Source organism: Nelumbo lutea, chromosome 1, assembly GCF_056320005.1.
Source record: "Nelumbo lutea isolate HS-2025 chromosome 1, American lotus-T2T, whole genome shotgun sequence".
Classification (NCBI taxonomy): domain Eukaryota; kingdom Viridiplantae; phylum Streptophyta; class Magnoliopsida; order Proteales; family Nelumbonaceae; genus Nelumbo; species Nelumbo lutea.
The window spans coordinates 154,884,706-154,902,530 of record NC_142684.1 but is presented as its reverse complement, the minus strand read 5'-3'; the positions used below and the strand labels follow the sequence as shown (position 1 = coordinate 154,902,530).

Here is a 17,825-nt window from a genome sequence, read left to right as displayed (position 1 = left end):
TTGTTTATTCTGATGTTTGGGGCCCTATTACTCTACCTACTGAGGCTGGATATAAGTACTTCATTACCTTGATCGATGATTACTCTAGATACACTTGGGTTTACCCTATGCGATCTAGAGATGAAGTGCCTAAAATTGTGAAAGACTTTCAACACATGGTGTTCACTCAGTTCCAAACTGAAATCCATATTTTCCAATCGAACAATGCACAGGAATACTTCCATAGTGATCTCACGAAATTCTTTGCTTCGAGTGGATCGCTTCAACGAAGCTCTTGTGCTAGGGCACCCCAACAAAACGGTGTCACTGAAAGAAAAAACCATCATCTTCTCAAAGTAGCTCGTGGCTTGTTAATCCATATTAATGTTCCGAAATGTTTTTGGATGGATGTTATTCTGTGTTACATACATCATCAACCGTATGCCATCTCAATTACTAGAGTATAAGGCCCCACATCAGCTTTTGTTTCCTACAGCTCTGTTGTCCCCCATTCCAATGCGTGTTTTTGGGTGTCATTGCTTTGTTCATAACTTGTCACCTACTCAAGGTAAATTTGATCCTCGTGCTATTCCTTGTGTTTTCCTTGGTTACCCTTTATCTCAAAAGGGGTATCGTTGCTATGATCCCACCTCTCGCAAGTACTATGTCTCAATCAACGTATCCTTCTTTGAGAATCAACCTTTCTTCTCGGTTTCTCCTCATGGGAGAGCGGGGTTGAGGAGAAACAAGCTCAAAATCAATTACCTCCTCTACCTGACCCTCCTCCATTTCGTGTCTTTCTTCGCCACCACAAAAAGCCAATAGAGTTCAAGAGCCGTGGAACCTGACACTATGCAACCAACATCATCGGCTTCGCCAGAGGTTGATCCTTCCCATCAACCAAGTACACTTGCTCCTATTGATATGCCTGTTCCTCTCAATGTTGATTCCCTTGTCATTAATGATCTTGATGTTCCTATTGCTAAGAGAAAGGGTGTTAGATCTTGTACCACTAATCATCCTATCTCTGACTTTGTGTCCTATGACCATATTTCATCTTCATATCGTGCATTCCTCTCCTCTGTTGACAGTATCCCCGTTCCTAAAAATGTGGCAAAAGATTTATCCAAACCTAAATGGACAAATGCAATGAAGGAAGAGATTGATACATTACACAAAAATGTCACCTGGGAGTTGGTGGATCTTCCTGAAGGGAATGAACCAATGGGTTGCAAGTGGGTGTTCACAATGAAACACAAGGTTGATGGAACTATTGAAAGGTACAAGGCCAGACTGGTGACAAAAGGTTTTACACAAGTATATGGAGTGAACTATGCAGAGACATTTGCTCCAGTAGCCAAGATGAACTCTATTAGGATTCTCCTTTCATTGGCAACAATTATTGACTGGGAACTTCACCAGTTGGACATCAAAAATGCTTTCTTGAATGGTGACTTGGAAGAGGAAGTGTACATGACCCAACCTCCAAGTTTTTGGGATAAAACAATCTCCTCGGGCCTAATTTAGTAAGTTCCACTTAGCAGTTCAACAGATGGGGTTCAAGCAATGCCAGCCAGACCACACTCTATTTGTAAAGAAAGGTGAAGGGAAAATTGCAACTCTAATTGTGTATGTGGATGACATAGTGATCACAGGAGATTGAGAGGCTGAAATACAAAGACTAAAAAAGTTCTTAACCACTCAATTTGAGGTGAAAGATCTAGGCCCCTTATGTTATTTCCTAGGAATTGAAGTCACCCGCTCTCACAAGGGCATCTTTAATTCCCAACGGAAATATGTACTAGATCTACTAGAAGATACAGGCAAACTAGGGGCAAGACCAATTGACTCACCAATTGAATCTAACCATCAACTGGGAGACAGTCAGGGAGAGTTCTTGAAAGATATGAAGAAGTTTCAGAGACTTGTAGGGAGACTCTTGTATTTGTCAATGACCAAGCCTAATATTGCTTATGCAATGGGTGTCCTTAGTCAGTTCATGCACAATCCTAAGACAACTCACCTTGAAGCTGCAGAGAGGATCCTCAAATACCTCAAGAAGTTTCCTAGAGCTGGGTATTGTGCCTTTGTAGGGGGAAACCTAGTCACATGGAGAAGTAAGAAGCAAAGTGTGGTGGCTAGATCTAGTGCTGAAGCAGAATACAGAGCTATGTCTCATAAAGTTGTTGAAATCATATGGATAAGAAATCTATTAGGTGAACTGGGTTTTGCAGTTAGCAACCCTACGTCATATTGCGACAATAAGGTTGCTATCAACACTGTAGCTAATCTAGTCCTCCATGATAGGACGAAAAACATTGAAGTGGACAAGCATTTTATTAGAGAGAAACTTGTGAATGAAGAAGTGTGCACCCCATATGTCAGCTCAAAAAAACAACTTGCAGACATCTTCACCAAAGGTCTTCTTCATGTGCAGCATAATGATTTGTGTGACAAGTTGGGCATGATTGACATCTATGCTCCAACTTGAGGGGGAGTGTTGAAAAAGTTGATTTTATTTTGTTAGGGTCCATTTGGATGATTAAAGCATTTTTTTTCTTATTATTGTACTTATACTTATAGTAGGGGCACAAGGGTCATATACCTTCTTTTTTTTTTTTGCCCTATATATTATAATGAAGTTAGCGCCGCCAGCACTGTTCCATTGCCTCTAATCTTTCTTTCTCCTTCTCTTCTTCCTCCTCTTCTCTTTTCTTCTCTTCTCTTCTTCTTCTTCTTTAATCTTCAATCGTATTTACTGTCAAGAATTCCCAAATTGTCCAATAAATAGCAACTCTTGCACATCTCTACAAATATTATACTCTTCTTCTTTGACCACCTGACAAAAAAAGAAGCAATGAAGCTTTGTACATTTGGTAGGGGGTCCATCAACAACCAAACAAAGAGAGAAACCAATCCCAAATCACTGAAACAAATGGGCGGGAGATTAATATGTGATAGCAGCTCTCACCATTAGCCTTACACCAATTCGTTGATAAACACCAATTAGGTCTTTTTCTTTAAAGCAAATCACAAGCGTTACACTTTTCTAGTAAAGCTTCCCAACATAAGGCTCCTATCCTGGGAGGAATTGGTTTACCCCAAACTTCCTTAACTGGAAAAGGTTGTCCAAGGCCATCAAAGGGTTGAACTAGTGGTCTAAAGAGCAACACACAAGAAAAGGCACCAAAGGGAGATAAAGTCCAAACACAGGCGTCCACCCTTGAGGGATGTAATACCACCCATTCCAAAACTTGAATCAAGGCCGATATATTGGTCAATTCAAAAGCTCTAAGACCCCCCTTCTAAAACCCCTAATCCCACTCAAACCCATAATTTGAGTTAAAAGGAACCAAAAAAGTGGAAATAGACTCGGTTTTAAATCTTGAGAGGGAATACAAGGAAAAAGGAGCCTAGGAGAAGCTCCAATAGGTGATTGGATGCGGGAAAATAGATTGAGGTGATTTCGTCACGTACATATAAGACCAACTACAGCACCTATTAGAAGAAGTCATTGCTGGGGCAAGATGTAAATCAGTCCTCTAATATTAAGTTTAAACTTAGTGATTAGCAGAATAAAACAGGTCTGAATAACTGTATAAGAGAAGAAGATGGCGAAGAGAAGAGGTAAGAGAAGGAGTCAAATCATTCTCCATTCTCCTCTAACCCTATTTTATTAAGATTTAAATTTTCATGAAGACAAGAATGCCCTTAAGTGGGCGGCCAGCTTGGCAGTTTCATAAAGAAAATAAACAAGAATAAATAACAAGCCCATTGAGTGTGGCCCATCAACATAAAATAAAAGATATTACAAGAGAGGCTGTTAGGGCCCATTCGGACCAGTCTCCTTACACTCCCCCTCAAGCTGAGCATAGATGTCAATCATGCCCAGCTTGCTTATATAGTGTGTCAATTTCCCCCTTGGAACTCCCTTGGTCAAGATATCAGCCAGTTGCTCTTCTGATGTGATGAATGGTAAACAAATTTCTCCTGAAGAGACTCTTTCTCTTATGAAATGCCTATCAACCTCAATGTGCTTAGTTCTGTCATGTTGAACAGGATTATGTGCAATGTTGATAGCAGCTTGGTTGTCACAATAGAACATCATTGGTTTCTCGTATTCCACCCCCAATTCCTCTAGAAGGGATCGTAGCCATAGTAATTCTGACACACCATGAGCTATTGCCCCGTATTCTGCTTCAGCTGAGGATCTAGCAATTACTGATTGTTTCTTATTCCTCCAAGACACAATATTCCCAGCAACCAAAGCACAATAACCAGAGGTGGACCTTCTGTCATCAATACATCCTGCCCAATCTGCATCAATAAAGGCTTCCAACTTCATGTGACAATGCTTAGCAAACAGAATACCTTTCCCTGGAGAACCTTTCAAGTAGCACAGAACCCTTTCTGCAGCAGCTAGATGAGTATCTCTTGGAGAATGCATAAACTGACTAATAACACTTACTGCATAGGAAATATCTAGCCAAGTCATGCAAAGGTATAACAACCTCCCAAACAGTCTCTGAAACACTCCCTTATCAGGCAAGGTTCACCATCTGTGGCAGAAAGCTTATGATTAGGATCAATGGGAGTGGAGATGGGTTTAGCTCCAAGTTTACCAGTTTCAGCAAGAAGATCAAGGACATATTTGCACTGAGATATGAAGATACCATCCTTAGATCGAGCAACTTCAATGCCCAAGAAATACCGAAGATCTCCCAAGTCTTTGATTTCAAATTCAGAGTTGAGAAATCCCTTTAATTTGCTAGCCTCTGCAATGTCATTACCCGTGACCACAATGTCATCAACATAAACAATCAAGAAGGTCACCAGAGAGTCATTTCTTTTCAAGAATAGTGTATGATCAGATTGTGTTTGAATGTAGCCAAAGGAGACAAGAGCAACCCGAAATCTCTTCACCAGAGAGTCATTTCTTTTCAAGAATAGTGTATGATCAGAATGTGTTTGAATGTAGCCAAAGGAGACAAGAGCAACCCGAAATCTCTCAAACCAAGCCCGAGGAGATTGTTTGAGACCATAAATAGATTTGTGTAGTTTACACACTTTGACTTTCATTTATTTCCCATACACTCCTAGAGGTAGAGAGACATATAGACCTCTTCATGCAGGTCTCCATTCAGGAAGGCATTTTTCACATCAAACTGGTGTAGGGGCTAGTCAAAAGTAGCTGCTAGAGAAAGTAAAACCCTGACTGAAGTCATCTTAGCAACAGGAGCAAATGTCTCAAATAGTCAATGCCATATTTTTGGGTGTAACCCTTAGCAACCAACCGAGCCTTAAACCTCTCAACAGAGAGCCATCAGAGTGATACTTAATGGTAAACACCCATTTGCAACCAACTTGTTCCTTCCCTTCGGCAAGTCCACAATATCCCAGGTATGGTTCTTATGCAATGCATCAAGTTCAATCATCATAGCATCCCTCCATTCAGCTTGAGATAATGCTTCCGGTATAGACCTGGGTATCACATGGGAAGACAGAGAGGCAAAAAAGTAGTAGGAAGGGGAGAGAAGGCTGTAAGATAAGTGTTTGGAGATACAATGGGTTGTACACTTCTGCTTGCCCTTGTGAAGAGAAATAGGAAGGTCAAGGTCTGAGACAGTCAGAGATGGGTCAGTAGAGGGCTGACCTGTTTCCTCAGGAATGATGGAAGTGGCAAGATGCTCTTCTGAAGGAATGGAAACAACCTGCACATGTCTGAATCTTTGCCTTTGGTACCCACCTTTGGAGAGCATGAGCAAAAGGAGGAGGAGGAGCAGGGATATCAGAGGTAGGTCCAGTGGAAGAGGTGGACACCCCATGATCGGACTCACATGGGATGGGAAGAGGAACGGCTGGAGACACAACGGCTCATCAGATTTCTCCCCCTCAGAAGGAATACTAAAGAAGGGAGTCAACTCGGCAAAGGTGACATCCCGAGATACAAAGCGGGTGCCATGAACTGGATCAAAACAGCAATACCCCTTCTGTGTGGAAGCATATCCCAGAAACACACACTTATGAGCCTTAGGTTCAAACTTGTGCCTTTGTTGACTATGAATATGCACATAGCAAGTACACCCAAACACACGAAGAGGAAGAGAAAAGAGATCTTCATCCGGGAAGAGAAGACTAAAAGGAGTTTTAAAACCAAGGACCTGGGAGGGCATACGGTTGATCAAAAAGGTAGCAGTACGAACATCTCCCCAAAACTTTATGGGAACCTGGGATGCAAACAAGAGGGATCTGGCAACCTCAACCACATGCTTGTTCTTTCTTTCCGCCACCCCGTTTTGTTGTGGAGTATAGGAACAAGAACTTTGATGAATAACCCCAAAAGTTTCAAGATAAGTGGAGAGGGTTCTCTCAAAATACTCCTTAGCATTGTCAGAGCGGAATATTTTGATACGAGTATTAAACTGGATGAGGATGAGTTCATGAAAGATTTTAACAATAACTGGTACTTCATCCCTGGATTTCATGAGATAAATCCAAGTGTAACGTGAATAATCATCAATAAAAATGATAAAGTACCTGTAACCCCCCATGGTTGGCATGTGATATAGCCCCCCCCCCCCACACACATCAGAGTAAACAATATGGAAAGGAGAAAGTGATCTTTTATTGCCAATTGAATAGGAATGTCTACAATGCTTTGCCAGCTCACATGATTCACAATGAAGACTCAATAAAGACACTTATTTAAACATATCTGGGAACAGATGACTCAAAGCAGAAAAAGACAAGTGACCAAACCGAAAATGACATAATAAAATTTTGTTAACAAACTCTAACACGACTGACTCTAAGGCAACTCCATGAGGTGGTCCCAAAGTTTGATCCGGTGTGTCCAGCAAGTATATTCTGTTCGCCTCATGGCCACTCCTAATCATCCTCTGAGACTGCAGGTCCTGAAAAACACAATGAGTGAGAAAGAAAGTTATGTTGCAATTCATAGACTTTGTTAAGCTACTAACAGATAAGAGGTTTGTGTTAAGCTTAGGGACATGAAGAACAGAAGATAAGAACAAGGTGTCAAAGACCTTTATATCACCTTTATTAGAGATGGAGGCAAGGGACCCATCGGCAAGGGATATTTTCTCTTTCCCAGAGAGAAGGTGATATGAGCAAAAAAGGTTAGATTGACTGGTCATAAGGTCTGATGCACCGGAATCGACAATCCATGGGATTTTATGATTACCTGAATCTGAAGCATGATTTGTAGAAGCACGAGTACCTAAGTGAGCAAAAGCTGATGAAGATGATGTCCAGTTGGAAGGGTGAGCTGAAGAAATTGTAGCTTCCAGGTGATTTAGGAGCTTCCCATACTTCTCAAAATCCAGCTTCATTGCAGCCAACTGTTCAATGGTTGATTTCTCTTCACTCTCCTTACTTCCCCCTTCAGAAACTATAGCAACATTAGCAGTCTTGGGTTTTCCCACCTGACTGCCCTTCTTAGGGTTATTATTGTTCTTAAACCTATCAGGGAGAAGTCCAGGATGAAGCTTCCAGCAAGTATCCTTCGTATGCCGTGGTTTCTTGCAATATTCACACACCTGCTCTCTCTTCTCAATAGGGCCCTTTGGTTTCATTCCCGCATGTGCAAAATGTTCTGTAGGTGGACTCTGCAACTGAACCTGCCGCCTACTCTCCTCACTACTTATCATAGCATATGCCTATGAAAGAGTAACCTCATCCCTGACCAAAATATTATGTCTGATAATATCAAACTCAGGGTTGAGTCCAGTGAGAAACTCAAACACCCTATTTCTCTCCACCAACTTTCTATACAGTTCAGCATCCTTTTTACTCTCCCATGCCACTGTCTCCATAACATCAATTTCCTGCCATAGGGATTTTAGTATAGAGTAGTAGATTGCTACACTCTTCTCCCCCTGTCTCAGGTTTTTCACATCACTTTTCAATTTGTACGCTCTGGCTACATACAGTTTCTATGAGTAGGTCTCAGTTACACTGTCCCATATCTCCTTATCCAAAGACATCCAGAGATAGTGCTGGCTTATGTGGGGTTGCATAGAGTTAACTAACCATCCTATAACAGTGTAGTTCTCTTGCATCCATTTTTCAAATTCTGGGTCTGTCTCTTCAGGTTTCACCTTACTGCCTGTGAGATACCCAAGTTTTCCTCTACTACAAACATAGACTTTTATAGACTGTGCCCAAGCAAGATAGTCCGTCCCATCTAGCTTAATTGTGGTAACACCAGTCAAAACGGAATCTACTGAGGCAGGTCCAAAAACCGGCACCTGCTTGAACTCACTTCCGTATGTCTCTATTAATCAAACAGAAATCAAAGAATAGAAATTTTGACTATGTAAACTTACTTGAAGCCAAATCAGAACTTGGGTGCTTGAAAAACTAGGGTTTTACTCCGACCAACAGATGGGAGGAAGAGAGAAGATGTTGCCGCACCTACCAGACAAACCCGAACTCTTCCAAACCTGAACCACCCTCCTTTAGCAGTCACAAGACACCTTCCAAGCACAGAGCGCCACACCTGAGCTTCACCTTTCCTAGTAACCTCGAAAATCTCTAGTCGACTAGGGTTTCGGGCAACAGCAAAACAACAATACTTCTTGGCAAAATCCAGCTAGAACTAAACTCTCCAAACCCTTCTACCAACTAGGCAAGTGATTCTCTATACTATAGAGAACCTATCTCTCCATACAATCTCTTGATTTTAGAGAGTACAAGAACGAAGAAAAAAGAGGAAGAGGAACTAAACCTGCTCTGATACCAAGATGTAAATCAGTCCTCTAATATTAAGTTTAAACTTAGTGATTAGCATAATAAAACAGGTCTGAATAACTGTATAAGAGAAGAAGATGGCGAAGAGAAGAGGCAAGAGAAGAAAGAGTCAAATCAATCTCCATTCTCCTCTAACCCTATTTTATTAAGATCTAAAATTTAATGATGACAAGAATGCCCTTAAGTGGGCGGCCAGATTGGCAGTTACATAAAGAAAATAAACAAGAATAAATAACAGGCCCATTAAGTGTGGCTCATCAACATAAAATAAAAGATATTACAAGGGACGCTGTTAGGGCCCATTCGGCCCAGTCTCTTTACAGGGCACAACCACGCACACAATTCTCTCAAACATCTCATGGTTATCTCTCTTTCAATCTATGACAAAAAAACAATTACAATTTACAGCACAGTAAATATTCTTTTGTTAGTTACATTGTGTTTTCTGGTACAAAATTACATAGTTAATAGTTTAAAATTCAAAAATGATATAAAAAAGAGTAATTTATAACCAAAGATGCCTTATCTTACCTTTCTCTCAAAAATTAAGAAAATGAATGTTGAAGCATAACAAGAAAGTCAAGCCACATAATATATATTATGGAGAAAGCATATTATTTGTTGGAATGGAATTTCTTGATTGAGATGAAGAGAAATTGTGGATGTGGTGATAGATTTTTAAGGCAATATGGTGATAGATGGTGCAAATGGGCAAGGAGATGTTTGAAATCATGTCACTATTCCATGTTGGTTAATGGGGTGGTGAAGGATTTCTTTTAGGCAAGTAGAGGCCAAAGGAAAGGGATCCTTTATCCCTGCTCGTCTTTAATCTAGTGGTGGATGTCTCTAGCAGACTCATTTCCAAGGCAGACAAGGAAGGGAAGATTAGGGGTTGCAAGATTGGTGGCAATAATATTGTAGTCACACACCTTCAATTTGTGGATGATGTCATAATCTTTTGTAAAGGGAGTGAACAAGGGATGTTAGGGCATTTGAAGAGTTAGGTGAAGAAATTTGAAGTTGTATTGAATCTCAAAGTTAATTTTGAAAAGAGTTGCACTGCAGGGATTAATTTAGAGGATAGAGAAGTAGAGGCTATTGCGAAGAGGCTTAAGTGTTCCATATCTAGTTAGCCTTTGACCTATTTGGAGCTTCCTTTAGGAGCAAATCCCAAGGAGAGTAATTTCTGGTTTCCAATTTTACAAAGGTATGCAAAAACACTAGTAGTGTAGAAGAATTACATTTCTTTGGGTGGGAGAATTACTTTGATTAGACCAACTCTAGCAAACCCGCCATTATATTATTTGCCAGTGTTCAGTATTCTACAGAAGGAGGCTAGGAAGATTGAGAAGGTAATGAGGGATTTCCTAGAGCAACCAGCGGAGGAGAAATATCACCTATTGAGATGATAGTGACTAAAGACCTAAAGGAGGGAGGCTTGGGTCTGGGTAATGTAAACAAAAAATAACGCAGCTTTGTTAGGTAAGTGAGCTTGGGCCACAGTTGCACACACTTCGGTTAGAAAAACCAAAGCCACTACAGTTTGGGTAACTCCCCCAGAAGGATTTTTTAAACTGAATTTTGACAGAAGCTGCCAGGGTAACCCAGGACCGTCTGGCATTGGAGGAGTATTGAGGAATGGGAATGGCAACAACATATCCTTGTTCTCAGGCCCGATAGGGATAGGGGACTTTACAAGAGCTGAGATATTGGCTGCAATACAGGTAATTCAGATTGCTAATCAACTAGGAGTGGAGAACCTATTGATTGAAGGGGATTCTAAGGTGATTGTGGGCTGGCTGTCAAATCCAGACTCAGTTGTTCGGAGTTATAGGGATCTCATCAAAAAAGTTAAATGTTTAACAAGGCACATAACATGTAGATATCAGTGGGTGGGTAGGGAGGAAAATGCCTTGGCTGATCATCTTTCTAAACAGGGGTCTACTAGGACCATTTATTCTGGGCAGCATTGCAATTTTATTTCTGATTTCTTGTAATGTTTAGGGGAAGCTGCATCTCGTGCCTCTCCAAGGGATTCTTGTAAAATCTTATTTCTCTTGTTTAATGAAATCATTTTCAATTATCAAAAAAAAAAAAAAAGAGTTTGGAGGTGGCCTTTGGAGAGGGACAGATTGTGGCATGAGGTTATTGCTAGCATTCATGGCAAGATAAACTCTGGCTGGGATGTAGGAGTGTATTGATGGGCTACCCTGGCCTCACTGTGGAATGCTATTCATGGGTTTCTTCACCAGTTTCTCCAGTTTCATCAGGTATGATGTGTGTTCCAAGGAGGCTGTAAAGTTTTGGGGAGATCTTTGGGTTGGCTTTTCAACTCTTAAGGATTTGTTCCCTTCCCTTTACTCAGTTTCTTTCTACAAAAATGAGTGTGTCTCGGATTTTATTGTTCCTCCTATCCTTCCTTTGAATCACAATTGGGATTTTGGTTTCCAAAAAGGGTTGAGGGATTCTGAAATGGTAGAGTTGAATGAGTTATTGCAACTTCTTGAATCTGTTTGCTTGGGTCCTACCAAACTGGATAGACGTATCTGGGCTCCTCGTCCTAACATCTTTTTTCTTGTGCTTCGCTTTTCAAGTCTCTTTGTTTGTCTTCTCCTCCTCAGCCTTTACCTACTCAGGAGAGTGTGGTGTCAGCCCATTCCTACCAAAAATTGGAACCTTTTGCTGGGAGGTGTACCATGGGAAGATCAACACTATGGACAACTACAAAAAAGAAGACCATTCCTATGCTTATCCCCAAATTGGTGCACACTATGTAAATCCAGTGAAGAAAAATGTTAACACTTACTAATAACTTGCCCCTTTGCTACAGATATATGGGATTGGCTTTTCTCTTTGTTTGGTTGCAGTTGGTCCTTGCCAACAGAGGCAGATAAGCTTTTTTATCTTTCAATCTTTGTTTGGCCTAAAAGGAGGGGAAGGATTTTGTGGGAACGTGCTAGAGCAGCAATAATATGCACTCTCTAGGAAGAAAGAAATAACAGAATTTTCTTAGGAAAGGAGAGATGCATAGAAGTGGTAAGAGAATGCATATCAGTAAGGGTGATACATTGGCTTAGGACCTTGGATTCTTTTTCGTCTTGGTCCTTTGACAATAGTTGGAGAAATTGGGGCGTAGTGGACAGAAGCTAGTCCAAAAAAGGAAAAAAAAAAAGATGTTATGAAAACCCCCGGTTGCAGACATCATTAAACTAAATTTTGATGGGAGCAGTCAAGGCAACCCGGGCCATTCAGGCATAGGGGATGCTGAGAAATAAAGAAGGGATTATCATTGCACTTTTTTCTGGTCTTGTAGGAGTTGGGGACTCCATCAAGGTGAAACTGCTTGCAGCTAGAGAGGCCTACTAATTGCAAATGAGATGGGCCTAACAAATGTGGAGATTGAAGGAGATCCAAAACTGGTGACAGGCTGAAGGATCCATGGTCTATAATATGGTGTTCTAGGGATGAGATGAAAAAGTTTAAATGGATAATCAGAAACATGAACTTGAAAATCTCTTGGGTTAGGAGAACAAGTAATGCTACGGCAAATGGATTAGCTAAACAAGGGGTTAATAGAGACAGTTTGTATTGGGCTCAGTTGTAATTATTTTGTTTCTATCTTTCTTAAAGTTTGTGTGAGAGGTAACATCTCATGCCTCTCTGTGTGATGCTTGTAATGTGTATTCTCTTTGATATTTAATAAATACTTTGTTTACTTATCAAAAAAAAAAAAAGGAATATATATTATGAATTTTGGGATTTGCTAAATAAAATGAGGCGCCAATAGTAGAGATGACTCAAAAAATGTCTACAATAGATATTACCTTCTTTTCAACTGAAATTTTATTATCAAAAAATTGTGCTGCCTCTTGTCTGCGCCTCTCAGATTTTGATCTTTCCAACTTGAGCCGACTTGAAGTTGGCTCTGGTTTATCATTTGGTGCCTCCCCAGGCAAAGTATTTGCTCTCTTCAAATTCTTGTCAACAACCTCTGGATACAGAAGATTTGAAGATAGCATAAAATGTTTGATGACTTCTAGTATAAGCAAGTTATCTGGAAACGAATAATACCCATGCATGCCTAACAAGCAACATTTCATTCAGCTTACTTGTACAACTACAAAACACACACATTCTATAAATAAATTTTCACTTCATCCACCTATCAAAAAGAAGACATCCACAAGATGCCCTAAAGAGCATGTAATCTTGGGCAGACAGAAAACAAATACATGAACTGCAAAGCAAAATGAAGATAGCTTCAAAAAACACAAGAAACAAAGCATAATAAGATTAGTGGATTCTTACCACTAAAAAATAAAATGTGAGTGTTGCCACGTGTGAATGTTTATGTTCTTTTTAATGTGCAAGGGTATTTTTGTCCCTACACTATTTCTTATGATGTAATGCCCGTCACCCTAATATAAATAAACATTGGGGCACTCATTCTCTTGTCTACTCTTTCTCCTTCTTCTCTTCTGCTTCTCCTCTGATTCCCTAATCAACCAAATGGTATCAGAGCAGGAATACTGATTAGATTCAGACATTCTCCTCTCTTTCAGCATCAAATATTCCTTCAATCCTTTTTTTATTTGTTTCGGGCGACAGTACAGCTTCGACTGATCTGAATTCTGAAGTTCCTTTTCTTTTACTTTTTCTATTTTCCTTGGTCATCGCACTAAGGGTTTTTTTCTGGTCTCCGGCTGCTCATGATGCTTGAAAGGGTGAAAAAAAAAAGTTAAAAAATTTGGGATTTGAGGCCAAAAAGGGGGGGTTTGGCAAAAAAATGGTTGGGCAAGGCACCTTCGGTTCCTTGGGACGCATTGATCTCGAAACGTTACCCCAAATTGATATTAAGATCACCCCAATCAAACAACCGAGCACAAAGTTATGGCATCTAAAAGTTTGCATATACATTTAGTGTGCAACCTGTGACCCCGTGATCAGGTCGAATAGGTTAATGGTTTAACCGAGTCAAACAGTTTTTACCAAGTCATCGGTGGGTTGAAAGCATCAGTTGTCACAATTGCCAACAAGTATTATATGGTGTTCTAAGGTAGTTGCAATAGTGTTTTAAAAGCGCAAGGGGCAATTTGTGCCTAAGGCACAAGGCAAACAAAAAAATGCAAAATAAAATTATAAAATAAAAATATTAAACATTAGATTAAATATAAACATAAATTTTAAAACAAATGTTAAAAAATATTATTATCTAAAATTAAAATGAATAAGCATAACATGTAAAACATATTCAAATGAAAATTTAAAAATAAATCAAACATATAAAACATATTCAAGCATGTAAAACCCCCAATCTCTTTTTTTTTTCCAATTACATTACTTCAAATAGCTAATGTGATGTAAAACATTCTGCACTCTTGATTCTATGAGCTGCCTTTGTACCAAGCCCCTTGAGGCAAACCCAAACAAGTCCATGTTAGGCTCTTAAATTCTTAATCCCTACACACAAAAAGAAAATGATTTTATAATTTTAATTTCCATTTAAGAAGATGATTTATTACGATGAATGAATGAACAAATACTCATTGTAAACGAGTGTATTCTAGAAATGGAGAGATTTGGTGGAAAAGGACATTGTGCAAAGTGGATTTGGAAAAAGCATATGGCTTCATGGATTAGGCTTTATTGGATTATGTGAGATTGGTTTTGGGGACAAGTGGAGAAACTGGATAAGAGGATGCCTGCAATCATGCCACTATTCTATTGTTACTAATGGATTGGTTAAGGATTTTTCCCCACTAAATGAGGACTACTGGTAATGCCATCTTCTATCTCCTTTTCTGTTTATCGTAATAGCCTATGTCCTTAGCAAACTGATCATTCGGTAGTGTAAATTTCCTTTTAGTCTCATGCTAGTAGAGAAGGAACTATTCAGTAAGCAATACTGACGTTTTATATAAATAATCATAGGCGACCCTTTGATGGTTATGCAAACTTCTCACATTTCCGCACAGGATACTCACTGAATTCATTTTTAATCTATATTTCAGATAAGCTGACAACATTCCGGGTATCATTTTAATGCCGAAGTACTAAAAGAAAATCCCCTTGCAATTTAATAAGCCCACGTTAATTACTTGAGACATTTTCGAACAAGCGCTGCATAATTGCATTGCCACCAAAATCCAGTCACTCCTACCGAGCAAATACTCTAACTTTTCCAAATATAAATAAACAGTGCAGACACTATTTAGTATTTACTGGTCATCAAGCAGCCTTATGAGTTATGTCATGTCATGGTAAACTCAAACAAGAATCAAGACCAATTCAACGTTCGCTAGCTCTAAAGTCCAAAATCGAATTATAAGACCGTCAACACTCAACCTAATTAACTAAACCGACGACTACACTCCCAAAGTCCAGCAATTAATGAAAATGGCAATAACTAATGATAAAGAAACACTAAAAGAGAACTACTCACCATCATTCATAACACATAGAAACAAAACCCACCAACCTGAAGAGCTGTCCCTGTTTGATTCAGAACTTCCCGCGACCTCTCCGCTTCCCAATTCACGACCACTGCCACCTTCTCCCACAATCTCCGTGCCCAAAGTAACAGAGTCCTCACCGGAACTATCATCAGAACTCCGGTGATGCTCCCCCGGCTCTGCCATCGCCGACCACCGCCGATTAGCTGGTGCAGTCACTGTACTTTAGATCCAGATCTAAGGAACCTCCCAGAAAGACGTTAGGCAGACGGATTGAAAGAAGCAAAGCACAGATTCTCCTCCTTTCCCTCTTTGTCAGTAAAAAACAAATAGAAACTAAAACCCTAGAAGTTAGAATTTTAAAAAACAAAAGGAAAGAAAAAGAAAAGGAAACTGTTTCACATGGAAAATTGTTTGAACTCGAATCCAAATAGAGTAGGTTGCTCCGTTGCTGGAGAGTGGAGAGTGGCGCGAGTCTAGAGACCGGAGAGAGAGAGTTCTTGGGCCGATTTTGATTTTTGAGGATTCCAGTGCGACGGTTGACAGGTGGTCCTCACGTAGGCACGTTATTTCTGTAACGAAAGAGAGCGTACCGAGTTTTTTAAAAAAAGTGCGAATAAGGTGCGTGAGCTTACCGCAATCTTTTCCTGGTATCAAATCTCTGGCCGTTAAAATCATGAAGTGGGGCCCAAGCACCCAGTAAGTCGAGACTTGAGTCTAAAAACCGTCTATAGTTCACGTTGGCGCTGACGACTGGAGTGGGTCGGATGCCTTCATCCTCACGAAGACACGAGGGACATTAGTGACGTGGCAGATGTTGGTTGGTCCAATTCTAGCTTTCAACGAGATAAACAGACTGAATCAAACGGCTAATAATTTTTTGATTAAGTGACGGCTGTAATAATTCAATGCAATCATAAGATATGACGATAGTGAGCATTTATGTAAGGTGAATTTGCTGCTATGTTGGCGGCCTTCCGAACATCCCAGCAATAAAAGCGCTTCACACAGTCTATCTGGAATAGCAATAAAAAAGCGCATCACGAGATCTTTCTCTCTGGGGGAGGTCGCGAGAGCGGATCTGCTTTTTACACCTGGCGCTCACAGGCGCTTTACACGCACATCCTATCATGCATTAAAAACATCTTCTATACTTATTATATAATTAACGGGAAATATTCCCAATCCACGGCAAATGTATCTGTGAGACGCTGAGGAGTAGATCCCATCGCGGAGTTCGAACACGCCACCCTCTCCCTTCTCATTTCAATCTGAATGAGTTCAAATCTGTGCCCCAACCAGTTTTTCCCCATAAACTCCCCACATCTTCACCATCCGCCACCTGTCCCTTCACACGAGAGAAGCTAAACAGCGCGTGCGGGGCTAACGAAACGTCCGTTATCCCTCAAAAGTCCCATTTATTCGTTCAAACCCTTCATTCGACAGCTCCGCCTGACCCTGACTGCTTCTCCCTCGCCAGAGCATCTTCTCCTTCTCCGGCACCGGCCCTACAACGGCAATCGCGGTACTCTTCAGCTCATCTTTTCACTTTATTTTTTATTTTTTCTTTTTTTCCTGATATTTTCGTTTTCCAGATATCAGAGAAACCGGCGGCAGAATCATCTTCTCCTTCTTCGGCACCGGCACCTACAACGGCAACCGACGGTACTCTCCATCCCACCTTTCACCTCATTGTTTATTTTTTTTTCTTTTTTTGTGATGTTTTCGTTTTCCAGATATCAGAGAAATAGGTCTCCTTCTCCGGCACCGGCACCAAGATTCCCAGTACGAAACCGACCCCCTTTAAAGAGGGAAAATGTCGAAGGTGATCTGGGAGACGATGGGTTGGAGCCCTGAAATAGTCGGGGGCTTTTTGTTGTCACCGTAGTCTTGCATTGGAGCTTGGGACTGTTGTCGTATGAATATGGTGGTGGCACAGTAGACGCTGCGGTCATTCGGCACCGCAAGCTGGGGCCTTGAAACTGGTTCTGATTGCAAGCGCGGCGCTGAGGGATTGCTACCGCCAGACAGAAAAAGGGATAACTTTGTACAGCTTCTGTGACTGGGGCTGGGGCTGGTAGTGCGGCCTTGTTGCTGCTTATCTGCAACTGTGTTTTCTGTGTCTCGAGGGATGGAAGTACAGAAGGCTCTCCGCCAACCATGCCCATTTTGAGAGGTACAGGCCAAAGAAAGAACAACGACTGGAGGGGAGATGGTGTTATTCTTCTTCCTCTGTAATGTTTGTGTATGCCACCCTCTGTTTTTGGGGATTTGTAATTCTAAAGAACAGCTTTGTTGTATTAGCACTGCAGTTGCAGAAGGCAAAAGGGTAGGATTGGGTAGAGACAGAGGAACATAGATGGATAGAGAATGGAGACAAGAAGGGGATGATTGAAGAGATTGCAGCCTTGCAATTGCAGTGTGACGTTTATCTTCTTCTTCTTCTTGCTTGCTTGCTTCTGATGTTTTGCGCGGTGTAAGGATCACTGCAGCAGAAGCTTTCCCCGTTCTACCAAAAATATTTAAAAGATGGATGGCATGGAAGCCTGCATTCATGTATGCCTGAATTATTAATTGGATGGCATGGAAGCCTGCATGCCGGTGCCGGAGAAGGAGACCGGT

General features: G+C 40.7%; 1 protein-coding gene across 4 annotated transcripts in view; it reads right to left on the bottom strand.

The window, feature by feature from the left end:
- SGT (UDP-Glycosyltransferase superfamily protein) overlaps positions 1-15,849 on the bottom strand; it is a 104,055-nt gene extending 88,206 nt beyond the window's left edge. For 2 of the 4 annotated variants that reach the window (XM_088956390.1, XM_088956392.1), the window contains exons 1-2: positions 15,230-15,849; positions 12,576-12,742 (exon numbers count right to left, since the gene is read on the bottom strand). In XM_088956390.1, coding sequence (XP_088812516.1) covers positions 12,576-12,742; positions 15,230-15,389 — 327 coding nt within the window. In that variant the 5' untranslated portion in view covers positions 15,390-15,849. The remainder of the gene's footprint in view (positions 1-12,575; positions 12,743-15,229) is intronic. The other 2 variants (XM_088956391.1, XM_088956393.1) reach the window with 1 other exon arrangement.
- Between the last annotated feature and the right edge of the window lie 1,976 nt (positions 15,850-17,825).